The sequence below is a fragment of the Chaetura pelagica genome, unplaced genomic scaffold, assembly GCF_000747805.2.
Source record: "Chaetura pelagica isolate M959 unplaced genomic scaffold, ChaPel_1.0 scaffold336, whole genome shotgun sequence".
Taxonomy (NCBI): domain Eukaryota; kingdom Metazoa; phylum Chordata; class Aves; order Apodiformes; family Apodidae; genus Chaetura; species Chaetura pelagica.
This window is the reverse complement of record NW_009953652.1, coordinates 760,165-777,620: the sequence shown is the minus strand read 5'-3', so window position 1 is coordinate 777,620 and position 17,456 is coordinate 760,165. Positions and strand designations below refer to the sequence as shown.

Here is a 17,456-nt window from a genome sequence, read left to right as displayed (position 1 = left end):
AAGAATGCATTACATCTTAGCTTAAGACTGCAACCAAAGGGTGATATCCTCACATCTGGAAGTGCCTTTATATTGTGCTACCCGCAAATTCTGGAAGTTCTGCAAGATCTAGTATTTCTAAGCTAAATATAGCTCCTTGGTTATTTTATTCATAAAAAGTCCCGCTACAGAAACAAGCCAGACACGTCAAGTTACAACTTGCAATAAATTTGCTTTACAGCATAACAACTTCCTAAGAACAAGGCATCAGAGAAGAAATCAGATGTTTCCATGCATGGTTTTAAGGCAGATATGAGATTTACCCCTTACCACACTGGGACTGTTGACAAGACAGAAGCATTAATTAGCCTTTGCAGAATCATAATTTTTAAACCCTACAAAAAAAACATGTGAACTAATGCTCATTTTCCATTTAAAGGACCACCAGTAATTGTCTGGAGAAGGTGAGACTGACATACATAAATGCACGCACATCCACAAGAATTATCCTGCCCCCTCCTGCCATGCTAGGTCAGCATTCAGCATGCTCAGGAGAGCATGCAAGCAGCTCACCAAAGCATTGGAATGTCCCACCCTCACTCAGCCAGTCCTTTCCATCAGGTGCTGCCAGCCCCCTCAGCCTCAGCACACAGGAAATCGCAGGGCTTCAATCACATGGAAGCCTCTGGCACAGAGCACAAATATACAGCTTAGAGTAGAGAAGAGTTGGATGCTCTCCCAGAATAACAATAAAACGTGAAATAGGATTCACAGTTGTGAAAAATCACAATCACATGCCATTCAGCAGCCCAGCTATAACCTTCCATCACTCAGGGCATTATGACAGAGGATGCCAACTCTTTGGCTCATGAAATCAGCTTACTCACCCCAGCCCTGCAGCTGGGAGCTCCCACTGCTGCCTTCATGCTGTGGCCCCCATTGCATTTTAGGTCTTCCAGTTCTATATGGCTGCTGAATTCCTAGGCGTGATGTTCAGTACTTGGTTGGTGTCAGCATTAGGCCACACAAGGTGTTTCCCCTCAGAGAAATGGAAACCCTTCCTCTGCACTTACCCACAGAATCACCACTGAAGACATCTCTCCATCAAGCCATTGCTTGTTGTTAACACTAAAACCAGCCAAGGCTATATTTGAAAGACTGATGCTCCCCAAGCAGCACATAATGTTACTATGAAGCTCTAAAATGAGATCTAGAAAACTGCAATTACTAGTATCTGTTCAAATGTAAACACTCTTGGACCAGGATGGAAGATAATAACCTGAAGAGGAAAAATTCCATCAATGTTATTGTTGCCTATAGAAAACAATTAGAAAGCTAATTTTAAAATGTTACAATTAAAGGCTTAATATAAATCCATTTCTGATGTTATCAACAAGCTCTGCAGACTTCAAGAAGCTCTTTCAAAATACCAGTGCCTTCAAGCAAAATAGCTGTTTTTGTTTTTCCGTTATGCTTAACAGACTGTGGGTAATTTACACACACTTTCTAATCTTCAAAATACTTTATCCATACTACGCATCTGATGTGATATGAATTTCATGTATGGATTGTAAAAATCTATGTAAAGCCTCATACAGATTTACTGTTCTGCCTATAGATTCATGGCTGAAGATAAAGCATGCTAGAAGAAAAGCCTGGGGCAAGGCATATACAATCTGAGGAGCAGGAGTTTTTAAAGATTTAATAGAAAGGTTTCTACCTATATTTTTGGATAACCAGATTACAGCAGGATTTCAATCCCCTTCTTGGGAAGTTTTATATTGTGTTTTGGGAACAATCACACATATTGAACACTGCAAATGAAAATCCTGGGTTTATTGAGGTCAGTACAACAACTCCTACTGATTTAAGTTGGGTCAGGGCCTCACTTCATGGGGAAGCTGTGGAGAGAAAATACATTCAGACTTCTGGAAACAGAGCAGCATGCCAAAAAGCCTTTCTAAAAATTTTATTTTGAACATGGTCTCACTGCCATGTGATAAAGCAGCTCTTTTCATGACCTTCAGGATACCAGCAGGTATTCCTGCTCCCACTGATTACTTGCAGGCATGGTAGAATAGGCTGGCTTAAAAACTGTTGCTTTTTACAGAGGCCAAATAGTGCTGACGGGCTGAAGTCCCCATCTCACCCTTGTGCCAGGACCTACCTCCAGGATCTCAGCTTCCACTGAGTGCTAAGCCTGGGAGGTCCATAAAGACCCTCCTGTTCACAGCAGTCCCAACAGGCTTAAGGAGGTACAGGCTGTTCTGCACTGTAGGGTAAGTAGTTGTACCTATCAGAGGCCAAGTAATCTTGGGTTCCTACTCCTGAGAGCTGAACACTTGCAAGGAGCCTGTTTTAGGTGGGACATGCCTTCTTGACAGGCAGTGGCTGTCAGCTCCTGAGGAGTTTCTAACTAAGTGAGAACAGAGTCCTTTCCCACAAAGGAGGATTTTATCTGTGAGCCACACATCCAAATTCAGCTCTTGGAGTCGTCTTCCTCTCAAACCCAGAAACACCCCATCACCTTTTTTTCTTTCACTTCAAACTCAGTGAATACACACATGCTTCTCTGCATCACTGAAAACAGTGCAAGAGACTGGCACAACTCTACCTAATATCAATTTCCAAAGCAAGTCTCCTAGCACTTCTGTCAGATTTCAGCCAGAAAAAGAGGAAAATATCCCTTTGGATGATATAGGCCATTCTTTATTAATCTTGTCCACTTAGCTCTTACCTGTTTATCAGAGAAACTGAGGCTGCAAGCAGCATCCATCTCCTGTAACACACCTAGCTGGACTGCTGCTGCCCATATGGTCCTTCCTGCACTAGATCACACTAATATCTACCATAATTTTAAGAGCTGGTTTCATTAGTTCAGAAAAAGGCATAGGGCAGCTCTTGTTTGAAGCCAGTTCCAAACTAATGAGAAGCACTGGACACATAAGCGAATCTGGATCACGAGCGTAGTAGTGTGACACCAACTATTGCATAAAAATTCTAGAACAACTTACCAAAAGACACAAGCTTGACTCCTGTAAACATGTTTTAATTAGAATTTTGGATGAAGGCTGAAGGTACTGGTTTTGCTGGGGAAGACTCAATTACATTCCCATGTCTCTGTATCACACTATCGAGTATTTCTTATCATTGTCTAGTAATACTTGAAAGGTCTTGGGAGACATCATGAAGTGAGGCTTCAGCTTCATTGACCATAAAAGTATTTAAAATGAAGTTTCAAATCTCCTTGAAGAAAATTGTTCAGTAAGAAAATTGCCAGAATTCTGAACAGTATTACATAATTAACCTTTCAGCAGAGAACAGCCTCCTGGCACTAACTGTGTCCTTTATTCTGATACATCAGAGGCTGAAAACAATGGCCTTTCCTGTACCAACTGATTTTTAGAATAAACACGAGACCCTCCCCCCTTCATCTTCACATACTTAATAATATTAATAGAACATTAAAATATTAATGCTAGTAGACAAGGTCTTTCCTAACACACACAAATGAATTCGTTCACTGTAGCTCATTAGCTTAATCATCTACCTTTTTACAATGTAACTGATTAACATTTTCATTGTTCTTGGTTTTTCCTTAGATGTCTACTTCGCTGGGGATCAAAAGATCTCTGCATACATAAGCTCACCAAATATCTGTGCACAATGGTACAACAACAGAAATTGTTAGAAGAGATAACTAAGTAAAGGCTTTCACAGCTCATGCTTCAAAGATACTGCAGGAAACAACCATTTAAGAACCATTTTTATTTGTATGTTTAACGTGATTATACACATTCATGAGTCCAACAAGATCTGCACTGTGACATTAAAGATACAGTACATAACATTCAACATGAGGTACTTTATATATATCTGTACTTTTATAAATAATGCTGTAAGCCTGCTAAGGTCAAACACCACTCCAGCACAGAGAGGTGCTGGGACCCGAAGTTAGCTGAGTTTACCACAACAAATTTTAAAGAAAAACAAACAACAAAACAGTTCAGTGCAATAAGTATGTAGAAATTAAAATGCTTACTTAAATACTATTTTAGATACGCAGAAAGTATATTACATTATACTCTCTTATCACAGATTCCCCTCTCCAGGAAAATCAAACATACCAGTAGCAAAGATGGCCAGGTACAGTTTAAGACAGAATCTACAAAAGGATTGCTATCAACATGATGCTTTACACTTCAAGTTGATGTGTCTGATCCTTGCAAAATGTCAATCAATGTATTCAAGCTTGGATGCTACTGCTAAACCAACTGAATCTACATTTAGACACCTATTTAAGTGCCCTCATGTCCTAGGGTGACTGGTACTAGCCACCTTCTTAGATACCAGTACTTGTTACCATCAAGCAGCACTCAGACTCAAGGTCTGCCGTAAGCATCAAAAGGTGTTTTGGGGTGCTTGTGTTTATTCATCCATATTGAAAAGCTTTACATGCACCAGCTCCAAAAACCTGGAATGGACTGAGAGGAATCAAGCTAAAGGTAGCTTTCATCCTACTTTGTTGAAAAGATTTCATAAAAGTAGCAAATAGAAATAATAATTAAATAACAGCTCATTTTCTATGTATTACAGCTACACAGTATTCTGATCTCCTAACTTCTGTTCCAGCCAGTATAAGTAGTAGATACCTCACCTTTACTTCCAGGTAAGAAAAACCAAAACATAAATTAAGAGTGAGAATCCACATCTAGTTATACCAATGCAGTATTCTTTGATTTGTCCCACCAGCTGAGGCACTTGATTTTTTTCCAAACAACTCGGAATGCAGCTTGCTACTGCAAGCGACTTGTCAATCTGATCATCACTCAGAGTAATTACATCTACATCAACTGCTTGCTGTAAGAAAACTTAATCAGCTGATTAGCATCTTTCTCTGCTTTCAAAAGTATTTAAATAAATGGGACTGCTGCCCAGATGTTGTCTAAAAGGAAATGACCATTACCACATCACAATTTTGATTCCTTTTTGCAGCCTTTTCAGCAACTCTTCCTCTAGTTCATACAATTTATACTCTCATCTATTTTAGGCTGCAGATCTAAATATAATTAACTGGAGGTTTTTAAAATATCTCCCAGAGGAGATTTCCATGGAGCATTCTGTTTAAATTTCACTACCAGTCTAGAATATGTACAACTGTTATTAAAAAAAAAAAAAAAAAAGCTATAGTTTTTTTTATGGTATTTACACTTCAAAAAGAATGCTGCTTACACACACAAACATGTATATATGTACATAAAACATTAAACACTAAGATGTGATAGATCTTGCAGGGCAGATCTTTACCTGGCTCTCCTTTTATGACCCAGAGAGAAGATCTGGGCTCTGGCCATAAACTGTTTGACATCTATGCTCCAGTTTTCCTTACTTCAGATGGTATTTTGGACACTGCAAAGATGTATTGGCACTTTATGATGGCCAGGGGCCAGGATTCCAACCGTCAAGAAACACTCAGAGTAATACTATTAAACTGGTAAGAAATCATATGAGAAAAACATTTTTATTATAAAACTGACAAGTGAATTTAGGGTTATGCTACATTAATGTGCTGATATACTATACCATTAATCTTCAATCTGTCCAAAGAATCATTTGGTCCTCTCATTTCGTCAAAAAATAAGCAACAAACAGAACCCACTTCAGAGGTGAAATAAGAATGAGATGCTTTATAATAGGTGCCTCTGAGAAGCAACTGTCCCATTGCAACAGAAAAGAATTTTCTTACATTTAAATAGTACCTGTATTTTTTTACTTATACTGGTTTGCTTCCCTGATAAAAGGAGTCACAATCCCTAATACTCTTCCAAAAAACAATACAATAATAGGGAGCTTGAAAAGAGAAAAAAACAGACAAGGAAGAGGTTCTGTGCCACATAATTATCTGATTGATGTGTAACCATAAGCAGTTGCAAGAGATCCAACATTAACACGTTAGAGAAGTTTTCCTCCTCTCTGCTATCTGATGAAATACACCAAGTGTAATACGATCACAGCTGGGAATCTCCTGTCTTTGTCTAAATTTCCACTGATAATGTATGGTAATAAAAAGAAAAAATCTCATATTGCAGAAAGAAGTTCCAACCAGGATTGGTATTTGTTCCTCTATAATCTGCCTCTACCATGTTTAGAAGAAAGAAAAAAATCCCACCCAAAACAAACGAAAAATTATCCTGCATCACATGATAAATATTAATTCCCATTTATTTAGTAAGAGTTCAAAGAGAAGCAATTTAAATAAGCAAATCAACTTCAATGTAGCAAAAACTAGGTCATAGGGGTAGAGTTTCAAGAGCTGCATATACAATTTGGACATGTGCAAGTATTTCCTTGCCTTCGAAGTGGGATTCCTAGAAAATGGAACTCTGTGGGTAAGTTGCCAAGCCCACCCCCTGCCTCCCTTCCTCCCTCCCCCCGGCCACTGTAAACATGTCCACGCACTGTGGACATGTAGCTTCCTGAAAGCTGCTTGGTTCTCTCCATCTTCCCTTGCAGCTGTCCCTAACAGCTGGCGAAAGAATCTCACAGGATGAAGGTTTAAACTTATGCTTTTTCTGCTTACAACTGAAAGACTTCTTTCAACTCCCATGTTCAAAAGCAACTTATTATTGGAATCAAGTATGAAGAGCAGACAGAAAATAAAGCTATAAAACAGAACTCTTCATTTTCTACCCCTACCTCCCCCCAAATAATTGCAAGCAGAAAGTAGGAAATGGAGAAAGAGAAAATGGATCAATGAAGACAGCATTTGGTGAAATACAAGAAGGGGATGTGCTCTGGTGATTCCTCAAAGAAAGGGTCTGCATCACCAGCAAAGAGGCACCTCTTACAAAGCCTTTAATTGCTTGTTCCTAAGAGCTTCCAGTTTAAAGTTAAATGTTGCACTTAATCACCAACGTTGCTACAAGTATAGCAAGCCAGGAAGCTGCCCACAGCATTTAGTTACATACTACCTGTACATCACGTATCTGCAGACAAAAAGCTAAGCATCAGCAGGCCTCAACCAGATAGGTTCTTCAGAGCAAAATGCTCCATCTCCACACACTTGTGTTCAAGCATAAAATATGAGTTCAGGAATTTGCCCTCCCTGTACCCCAGTGCCATTTGTACTGTCCGAAGAGCACTGAAACTGAACAGTCACCTTCCCACACTGAACTTCTGTCATTCCTTCTTGTCCAAAATAGCTGAGTTCATTACCATCCAGAATCACACTAGCTGTGTAAAAGGTGTCAGGCTCAATCTGCACTGGATATTCAAACCACACCGGAAAAGTGTTACTAGAACCATCCGAGAAATATTTACTCAAGTTCTGGCCTAGGATAACTCCTTGTCGTTTGAGTTCAATCTTAGCGCTGTACTCTGCTGATCCACAGCTGGAGCCGTACAGCCCAAAGCCAGCGATAAACACCCTCTTATCAACAGCAAACTGGATGCTGTCACACCGGCCCCGGTAGCGCCACTGGTTGCTGCGGTAAGCACAGGACTGGAAACGGTGGCATCGCTGTGGAACCAGGCCCTTCCGGGGCTTGCTCACAAACTGTAACTCTGGCTTCTTGGCGGCCGTGTACCAGAGGAAGATGTCATTGGTTTCGTTGAGAGTCAGGATCCCCGACTGAGCAGCGCCGTTCGCGAAGTCGTCGAGCGCCATGGTAGGGATGCGGATCAAGTAGAGAGCCTTCCCCAGGACTTTGCGCTTGTTCTCTATGGTAGCCGTTAGCTCTTGTCGCTGGCACTCCACTTCAGCCCAGTTCAGAGCTGCTTCGAAAACAACAATTTCTTTGGCATTCAGAGTCTCCCTTCGGAGAATGCTTTCAAGTGTCTGAAAATCAATGTCACAGAACCCCTCAGACTTCAAAGCTAGTTCAGCTTGGGCATCAATCACTTCCCAACAGCGCTGGGTCAGGTCAGGTTCCTCGAACAAGCAGCTCTGGGAAAGCAGCACACAGGCATTCTTTGCACTCAGACTTGTCTCTAGGAAGTTGACGCAGGCACGGGCAAGGTGGGGGACGATATACTTCTTGGCAGCATAAAGAGTGGCCAGTACGGTGTCTGCAGCCAAATCAATTTCATCACAATATATGTATCTGAAATAAAACACATGCATGTAACACTGGTGCTTAACGCAAAAATGCAATTTGTCAACAACATCTGGAAATTATAAACAAAACATATTTAAATGGATCCATGTTCAAATTAAGTAGTGCTTTCGGAGAACACTGATTAAATCCAGAAAGGAAGTACAAACCAAATTCATTGCAAGAAAGACCATGGAGGAGAACAGACTTAAATATAAGGAGAATAAAAATTCACATTTGAAAAACATGCTATGTTGACACAATTATTAGATTTACAAAGTATGGCCCCTCCAGCTCTGCCTTCCTTCCATACATGCTTTGGCTAATGAGAGCCCTTCTCAAGGGCTACCTTACGTGGCTAACACAGCAGTCTGGGTCACACATTACTAAGAGTACATGGACTGGATGTCCAGTAAGGGTGAATGATGTTTTGTTGAGGTGTATATTGAAATACGGTAATGAAAAAAAGTTTACTGGGAATAACTAGCTATACTAAAATGAGAAATGTTATCAAAGTTTATCAGGTGCTTCCCAGTTTTGTAACTATTGGGTTGGGGTTTTTTAGGACTTGTAAAGGTTTATTTAGTTTGTTGTTTTGCTTTTTTTTGTTTGTTTGTTTGCCTTTTTTTTTTTTTTTTAACAGGATGACAAGGCATATAGGAAAAGGCACAGAATTCTAATTTTCAGGTTTCTTAATGCTTACAAGATCCTAACTCAACTAGCACAGTGTTTCCTCTCAGTCTCATTGCATAAGGAGGAAAAAAGCTTTACTGCTACGCTAGTGGGGTGGAAAAGATGAAGGTGAAATTCTATTTATGTGACTAAACTGCTAGGATTCATTGCTCAGAGAAATGAAGCATTGTACAGTTTGTTCTTTTTAATATCTCATGCTTCAGGGCCCCATTTGCAGCTGGTGAATGCAATGTGCTAAAACCATGCCAAATGCAATTTTACTCTTCATAGGGATAAGCAAGTTTTGATGGTTACGGTTGATAAAAGTGTCTTCCTCCAGTAAAGCTGAAGTTGTATGCAAGCCTGTACTAATTAAAATTTTCTAGTTAGATGGTTTCCCAACACAACTAATTTTTTGCAGAACAGATATGCTTATAAAGTGGAATTAGTACCTACACCGATCTAATCAAGTTGTACATATCTTTATTTGTATTTTTGCAGGTGTAGGGTACTATCTTCCAAGCCACACTCAGGAACCAGGCTCAGAGTAGATAATGCTCAAGCAATAAAATAAAATCTAAGAGGTTCCAGAGAAAAAGAGTGCTTACCTAGACCCAAACTTTTCTTAAAAACCTTTATTACTTTGTTTCAGCTAGGCTATTTGTAACAACAAAGAACACATCTATATATCACTGGTTACAGGCTTAGCTCCTTTGCTGTGCAAGAAATTTTCAATGTAACAATAATTCATTTATGATTCTCCTCATTGCTCTCCAACTTTTTTCTCCCGTCTACTACTTCTCTTTGCTTGCTAGTATAGCAGAGAATGATGGCATCTGTTTTAAACTGAAATAGTACAGAAATTGCTAGTTTAATATTCATGAAAGTGAAGAACATCACTGATTTACAAGACACAGCACAATTTGGCAGTCAGCGATATTCCACACTCTACTCTGCCAATGCACCTCGACTCTGGGGTACAATTACTGATATTCCAGTTTCACCCTGTTCTGAAACAGAGGATTCTGCTAGATCACAGGGTTTGATGGTTTAGTAACACACTCATCCTGGGATAAGATGAAATAATGGTTCTACCTCAAACAGTCTAGATTAAGATAAAATACACTGAAAACACCAGTGTGTCAGTTAGACTATAAATTTAACCCTATTTATAAAACTGTAGAGAACAGCCAAATCAATTTTCTTGGGACAATAATTAGTATCTAACAGTATTCTTTCCTATGTTATACCTGGCAATATCTTGTCTGATGTTTGTTGTCAGTCCACTACACAGTAAAAGACAAAAAATATTTATGCTATAACAATTCACTGTCCAAGAGGGTGAAACAAACAAATAAGACCTAGCCAACAAAACCCCACAAATTCATTTATTTTCTTAAAGTGATGAGGATGCATCCCTCCTGACTGTGGAGAGTAAGTAGAGGGCTGCCTGAGGATACCTTAAAAGTAATTTCTTTATGTAGCAACAGTATCATGAGCCTTCTGCCATCCACTGCTCACAGAAGTTGCAAGCAACATGCATGGCGATGATTTCCCAAGGGGATAGGAGTGAAGGGGCCCGTGGCTCCCTCCAAGCTCCGCCCAGTGCAGCACATGCAATGGATCCTGTGATGAGGGGAATGCTGCACTGCTGAGCTGTATCCCTCTCCCTTCTCTGCACCATCATGGCTGCAGACACCCCCGGTGTTCAGACAAGAGAGCACTCCGAACGTTCAGGCTCACTGCATCAGTGGAAGTTAGCACTAGCAAGGTTAGCTCAACATGCACGAACTTTTTGTCATCTTTTGGTTCTGGTCATGCTTTTAAAGATAGTTTCCTAAATTTCCATGGGCCATATAATATGCCACGACCTATATGTCAGCATTGATACCCTCTTTTCCAGATTTGCTCTCTGAAAACATTTCTTAATGATAAATTCAGAATGCATTCAGTTTTTATATAGCAAATTATGTTTAGCCACAGTGAAATAGATTTAGCCACAGTGAAACAGATTTAGCCTCAGCCAAACATTTGCTGTTCAAAAAGGCAGGGAGGTAGGGAACACAAGTATCTTTTATTTGTGCCTTGTAAAATTCTGCATGAAAGTAAAGCACAAGTCTGAGCTCTGAAGAAAACACCCCCAAAACCAGGAAGGCCCAAAACAGGAATCTGTAACGCACCTGCTTACATAACATACAATCTTAACTTTACATTCAAGGTCTATAGAACATCTGTGAGACTTCAGCTTTTCCTGGCAGTTACTGATATTTGCACAAAACATTTCTGGTATTCACGGTATCTATAAAAACCCTATGCAACAAAATATTTCCAACTTTGACTGTTTATCTACAGTGCCACTAAAACGTAAAGAAAAAAAACACCCAAAACCAGTAATCAAAACAAGCTAGTCAAAACAATTTGTGAAATACTATAAATTGCTAGCTAGTGATTACACCATTATATGCAAGAAAACCTGCATCTTCTTGAAAGAATCACTCAGATACTAATGTATATTCTTTATCAGAAAGCAATGGCAGCTGCTAAAGCTAAAGGGAAAAAAACCCTCAAAGCCACAGCAGTTCTGTGACAGGGCATTTCTGTTTAATAATGAGAGTTTATAGATACATTCAAGGTTCAGCAGGAAAGCTTTTTCATTATATGAATTTAGGAAAATATAGCATTACAAGCTTAGGCAGCTTGTAAGAAGAAAAACAATCATCATATAAACTGACTGATTTTCCCTGGTTAGAATAGAAAAAAAAAATCTTAATGTAAAACACCTTTTTAATCACTTCCTGAATGCATTAATACAATAGATGATTAGTACAATAGATGATGAGAAATTTAATTTTCAGAAGCTACACTCAATAACTTAGGGTTCTTTTTTTTTTTTAAAAAAAAAAACAACACCAAAACCTGCATATAGCAAGTTTATAAAGAGCTGGAATAATGTCAAGATACAAATGCAGCAATTCTGGGTTTTGGGGTTTCTTTGGATATTTTTAACTTTTCACTATACTTGCAAAGTAGAACAGGGTTTTTTTGTTACAGCTGACAATTCTTTTTAGTAACTCCATTCCTTTGTGTAACATGTGTAGTGACAAATCAGATCAATAGGCATTACAGTACACAATGTGCCCAAAGATCTGCTGTCAAAGTCATTATTTATAACTGCCTACATTAGTCTAATACATGCGTGCCTGGAAGTAAAGTGGGAGAGCAATGAGGTAAAAGTTTAAAATACTTGAAAAACAAAAAGAGGGATATTTTAAGAAACTGCTTTATTTCTGTTTAAACTCAAGCCTAAATACTTTAACTATGACATTACCAGTGTATGTATACATCATAAAGGAAAACATATCCAGCAGATGAATGATGCTTACTTCAGCATTGCGAGAAAAGCAGCAGGCTCAACATCTGGTATACGGATTTCATCTTTGTCCTCAGCAAGCTCTCCGTAAAACATTGCATGGAATACAGAGCTCCCAACAGCCAGGACATACTGTTGAGAAAGGGAAATCTTATTTCATGCTTTAAACTGAAAGCATTGCCAACAAAAACAATGTGGGAGAGCCACCTTGAGCATACTGGGCTTCACTGACAGACTCTATAGACACTTCAGTAAGAAATGAAGTCAAAGTTAAGAAGAGAATTACACATCTTCCCTGCATTTTACTCTCATGGGCATATATGCATTAGCTACTGGAAAACACTCATATCCATGACAGAAGTTAGCCTTTTCTTGGAAATCTCAAGAGTGCTATTAATCATCAGCACAAAGCAGTACTCCTAACTTTATGACTGCTTTAGCACAAGCATACTGTTTAACCAAAAACAGAAAGGCAAGAGACTGACTATTCCACTGCATGCAGCCTTTTAAAATACAGAATTATGCCTGTCCCAGAAGAGCCAAGCCTCCCACACTATGTCCTGGTGTACCCGTGGGAGCTCCTCTCCAGCTACCCCCGCCTGAACTGATAATGCAGCTGTTGCTTACTTTGTGTCCTGGCAGCCGCTGGGTCCCACCTGGTGGCCCGACCACAAAATGAACATCTGCCATCAAGTCATTGTTGAACATCACTGCATTTCTACAAACAGAGGCAGCATGTTAATTTATGATGCCTGGTAACACTGTGCTTGCCCCGGACCCAAGGAATTACATGTCATAACAACTTAAATTGCATGGTAGTAGAGCAGCAGGACATACTTTGTTTTAAGCTACTTAACACATCGTCACACAACTATATCAAAGAAAAAGGAAGGAGAGATGGGAGGGAGGAGGAATGGGTGTGCAATAAAAAAGAAACACAAAACAAACTTAGGAGAACTTTTCGAAAAGTGGAATCAAAGTCAAGTACATGTATCACTGCAAATTTCCACAAAGGTCTAAAAGCAAACTTTTATGGGTAGGCTGCAGCTTCCAGCAACATTTTTATTTACTCATGACAAACAGCTGCACTGTCTGGAAAAGAGATATTTAATATTTTCTGCTACGAAAATACTTGTTTCACACACAGAGGAAAAAAACCAAACACACTGTTTTCTTCAGCAATAAACAAATAATTAAACACATGCATTATAACTGTTTTGCTACTTTCGACCATTTGTTCAAACAACAAAAAAAAAAAACTGTCCTGAACTTACCTCTCTCTGATGGTGGGATAAAGTCCCTGCCAATTAGGTGCCGGAATAGTGTTGTTGTTATTCAGATTTTGCTGGTGGTACTGCTGGACAGCAGTTGTATTAGTGTTGGCTGGTTTCTTTCGGGGAAAAATATCAGCAGCCATTTTCTTCTTCTTTTTGGTCTTCAAGGTAATGATTTCATAGCAAACTGGAGGCAATTTGCTGCTGCTACTGCTGCTGCTATTTCCTTTCTTAGAGCTCTTCTTGGACCTGTTCTTGACCGTCTCTGGAAGCATCAAGAAGAAGGTGAGACATTTCATGTTCTTTCCTTTCTCATCTACCATGAGTATACTTGTCTGTAAAGCTAGGTAGCCTAACTAGCTAGGAACATTAAGAAATGCACATGTGGAAGCTGTTAAACAGAAAGCAGCAGAGCTGAGAGTTTGCTTCTTTTCCAGCAAGACAAGGTGACCTTTCCAGTGCACCGAGTAAGAAACTGGCTTTAAGTTTGATCCAGTACTTGAATCGTTATATACATCCCCATCATTCCTGCTAGTTTTACTTCTTTCCAGATTTCCTGATCAGGAATCTGCTGAAAGCACTGCACTCCGTGAAGGGGGTAGGTGCGTGGCTGTAGCACTGGCTTTCTGAAAGGGGCTAGCAAGAGGCACACAGTAGCACTGCCAGCCTGCTCAGCAAGCTGAACTTGTGCGTTGGAGGGATGGGAACAGAGTAGGTATTGCAGCCCTGCAGATGGAGTCAGTCAGCATTGGGAGCCAATAGCTGAAGTCACCGATAACGATTGGACCCAGCCGCACAGTGACACCTATTGTAATGTACGCCGCTCTGACATTAAAGCGACAGCAGTTGCACTCCTCCTTTCATACGTAGCGTTAAGTAAGAAAGTCATAAATAGCATGCACGGTTGCGTAAGTGAATGGCTGGCCAGAAACGTGTGTTTCAGCTCGCCTTAATGCTGCTTGAATTTTCACAGGGGAAGCAATGAAAAGTTGAAATTTGGCAGAAGGATGTATTTGAGTCTAAATATTTCCACGGCAGCTATTTCCATACGCAGCTGATATTAGCATGACTTCACATGTCTCTAGTATTCCCACAAATCCCTACTGTAACAGCAGTTCAGCAAAAGCACGCTCTAACTATCAGAACCAAATTAAAGCAATCAACTAGCAGCAGCAGAGACAGCGATGCAGTTAAACACTCCCTTTCAGAGCAGCTCCTACTACAGTGTAACATGAATAGAGATGAGGTCACAGCTCCAGCTTTAACTCCTTATGTTTCTTGATAATGCAATAGTATTTGACAGGGGTCTCAAATCACTAGGCAGTGCTAATTAAGCCAGCTTACACCAGACATTGCTGCACCACATCAGAAGAGAACTTCTAGATGTACAATCAGATTAAAGCAAACCAGAATGAATATATTTAATCAATATTTCAAAGCACTAAATTAAAAGTCCAAATGATTTAGAGACTCTCAGGCAGAAAGCACTCCTTGAGATGCAAAAACACTCTGATTTTATTCACATAGACTTTCTGAAATAAACAGGATTTAAGCTATGCTGACCAAACCATTTGAATAGGAAGGAAGATTTTCAGTCAGAAACTGAAATTTAGATCAGATTTCCCTAATAATAGCTCAAATGTATAAAAAAACCCCAACCGACAAGCAAGGATAGCCATTTAAAAACAAAAGCAGAGAAATAAAAAATGCTAGGTATTAGGTGTCAATATTTCAGACCCTAAAACACTGGGGGGGATAATTAAAATATGGTTTAATAATTATTTTCAAGTCTTAGTGAAAAAAATCCTCTTTCCTTTCAAAGCAAATTTAGCCACTTTCAGCCTTAATTAGTTTTGCTGGACAAGAGTACAGCAGTGAAATTACAGTGACCAAAGGTTGGTGAACAAATGGCTGACCTTGCTGAAATCCCTGACAGAAAACTGCCACTGACTTAAACTGAAGCACAAAAATGTTACTTGGGCTATTTATTGTAACACCATCACAACTGCTTGAATCATAGCTAGGGCTCTGTAACATACCATCTCCAAATGTCTTTAACCCCAAAACTGTAAAACCTAAGTGCAGGTATATCCAAGATTATCGTGCCTCCTTGGGAGATACTCCATATTAAGCACTAACAAAACACCCTGACAAGCTGGTGATCTAGAGACTTTGTTGCAGTGTCTTGAGATGAGACAGACAAGTGTCTGTCCTCTCTGAAGCTACTGCTCTTGGAAGGGGAAATGGAAGGATATGCATCCTTGCCTCATTTGCTACATTTCATAACATCTTAGCGCAAAATCACCTTCACTAGTAATTTAAAAGAAGATGGTAGCTTATGTGTGGTGTGGTTGATAATCAGGTGTGTTCTTAAATACATTGAGAGAGGCAGGTTATGCACTTCCAAAGTAACGTTTTCTAGCAAGCTTTTCTTTCTTCCCTCTTTGGTTTCCTTTTTAATTTGCAACAGATTGATTTGAAAGGGAAACAAAATCTAAGTCACACTGAACCGCAGAGGTAAAAGAAAGGGTAAAGGAGAAGAAACTCAACCCACAGATGGGATGTTTATAACTGCTCACAGCTGAGAGTTTAACACAGGGACACAGCAAGTATCCTCAGCACAAAATTTGAGTTTGTTGAGTTTGCCTAAGTTTTTTTCTCCCTCATATAAATTTCCAGCCCTTCTCGTTACAAAAATAATAACCCTTTTGCCACTGCACAGGAAAGACATTTGAGAAGGAAGAAGTTTAAAAAAAACCTTTAGACATAACAGAAAAAACATGCACTCTTCAGAAAATCTGGTTCTTAGCATTGGAGTTGGCAGACAGCAAAAGATATTAAGGGTTAGGAGATTCATCTGGGAGACCTGATTTTCATTCCATAAATCTATTTTAAAGACTATCAAAGTATATAAAAATTTAGGTCCTTGCACAAGTTTTTCAAACCATTTGGCCCGTACAAATCCAAAGACTATACACATACCAGACAAGGTCACTGGGAGGCTAGAGATGAGAAAGACAGATGGAGTAACCACTGAACTTAGTCTGAGTAAGACAGATTGTGAACCATAGCAGTCTACCATAGTTCTGACTTCTATAAAACACAAGGTACAGTATGTTGTACTTTCTTGGAAAAGAGGAAGAGGGAGAAGCTGCAGCAGAATTGTGTCCAGTCGAAACCCAGAAGTCAGACAGAACCCAAGCAAACAAGATGACAGGATAAAAATTGACCCCAGTGGATTTTAACTGCCTTTTATCCTAAAAGCCTAACTGCCATCTTTGTTCTTAAGCCGTGCACCAAAATCTGGTCTGCTATAACTGGAAAACAGCGGTGATCCCACAACAGACTCCAAAAGCTCCAACAAAAAGCTCCAAACCATTACAGCTGTGCCTTATACCACCTTCCACTGTGCTTCATCAGCTCAAAAACAAAGTCGCCTAAACCAATCATTAGATGCATGTGAAACAAGGAAAAAAACCCCAGAGAATTACTACTAGTTGCATTCACTATTCTTTCAATTTTGACAGCAACTTCCATCTATTTTCCTATAGCATAGTTTTCTTCTTTTACTATACATACTGTTAATGAATTTACAAATCAATACGTTAGCAGTCAGTACAAGTAACCAATTAACTACTCCCTGTTAAAAGACTAGTCAAAATCCTAAATTCAAATCAACCTGTCTCCAGGAAGAGGATCAAGAAAATTGACCTTTGCTCATTCAATGATCTATCAATTTCTGAAAGCTTATTATGACATGTTCCTAATCTTCTCCAGCAATTCTCTTTTTTGCTCACTAATTATATATTAATGGAACCAAACTTCATGTATGCAATTTAGAAAAGGCAAATGATAATTCTTTGAAGACACAAAAATCTTTATTTTATAAGCGAAGTAGTGACACCAGAAACAGCTTATCTTAAAGGGTATAGGAATTTCCATGCTTAAATCTTAACAGTGGCCTAAAGAAAATCCAAAATGCTAGAGGTGAAGATAAAAGCAAAGGACTATATTCTGAGGCTGAGATACTGCACAAGTTACATGCCACTTTCAAATTATTAGAAGGCA

General features: G+C 39.3%; 1 protein-coding gene across 1 annotated transcript; it reads right to left on the bottom strand.

The window, feature by feature from the left end:
- Positions 1-6,777: 6,777 nt before the first annotated feature.
- On the bottom strand, positions 6,778-13,711 carry BTBD3 (BTB (POZ) domain containing 3). Its single transcript, XM_010000176.1, has 4 exons — positions 13,389-13,711; positions 12,742-12,832; positions 12,128-12,246; positions 6,778-8,081 (listed from the first exon to the last, which is right to left on the bottom strand). The coding sequence occupies exons 1-4, from the start codon at positions 13,709-13,711 to the stop codon at positions 7,049-7,051; spliced, it is 1,566 nt and encodes a 521-aa protein (XP_009998478.1). The 3' UTR covers positions 6,778-7,048.
- Positions 13,712-17,456: the final 3,745 nt, after the last annotated feature.

Excerpts from the sequence above, each read along its gene's own strand:
- BTBD3 (XM_010000176.1), bottom strand. The coding sequence starts at position 13,711 with ATGGTAGATGAGAAAGGAAAGAACATGAAATGTCTCACCTTCTTCTTG. Across the intron at positions 12,833-13,388 it reads TATCCCACCATCAGAGAGAG|AAATGCAGTGATGTTCAACA; the intron begins GTAAGTTCAGGA and ends CTCTGTTTGTAG. Across the intron at positions 8,082-12,127 it reads GCTTTTCTCGCAATGCTGAA|ATACATATATTGTGATGAAA; the intron begins GTAAGCATCATT and ends GTTTTATTTCAG.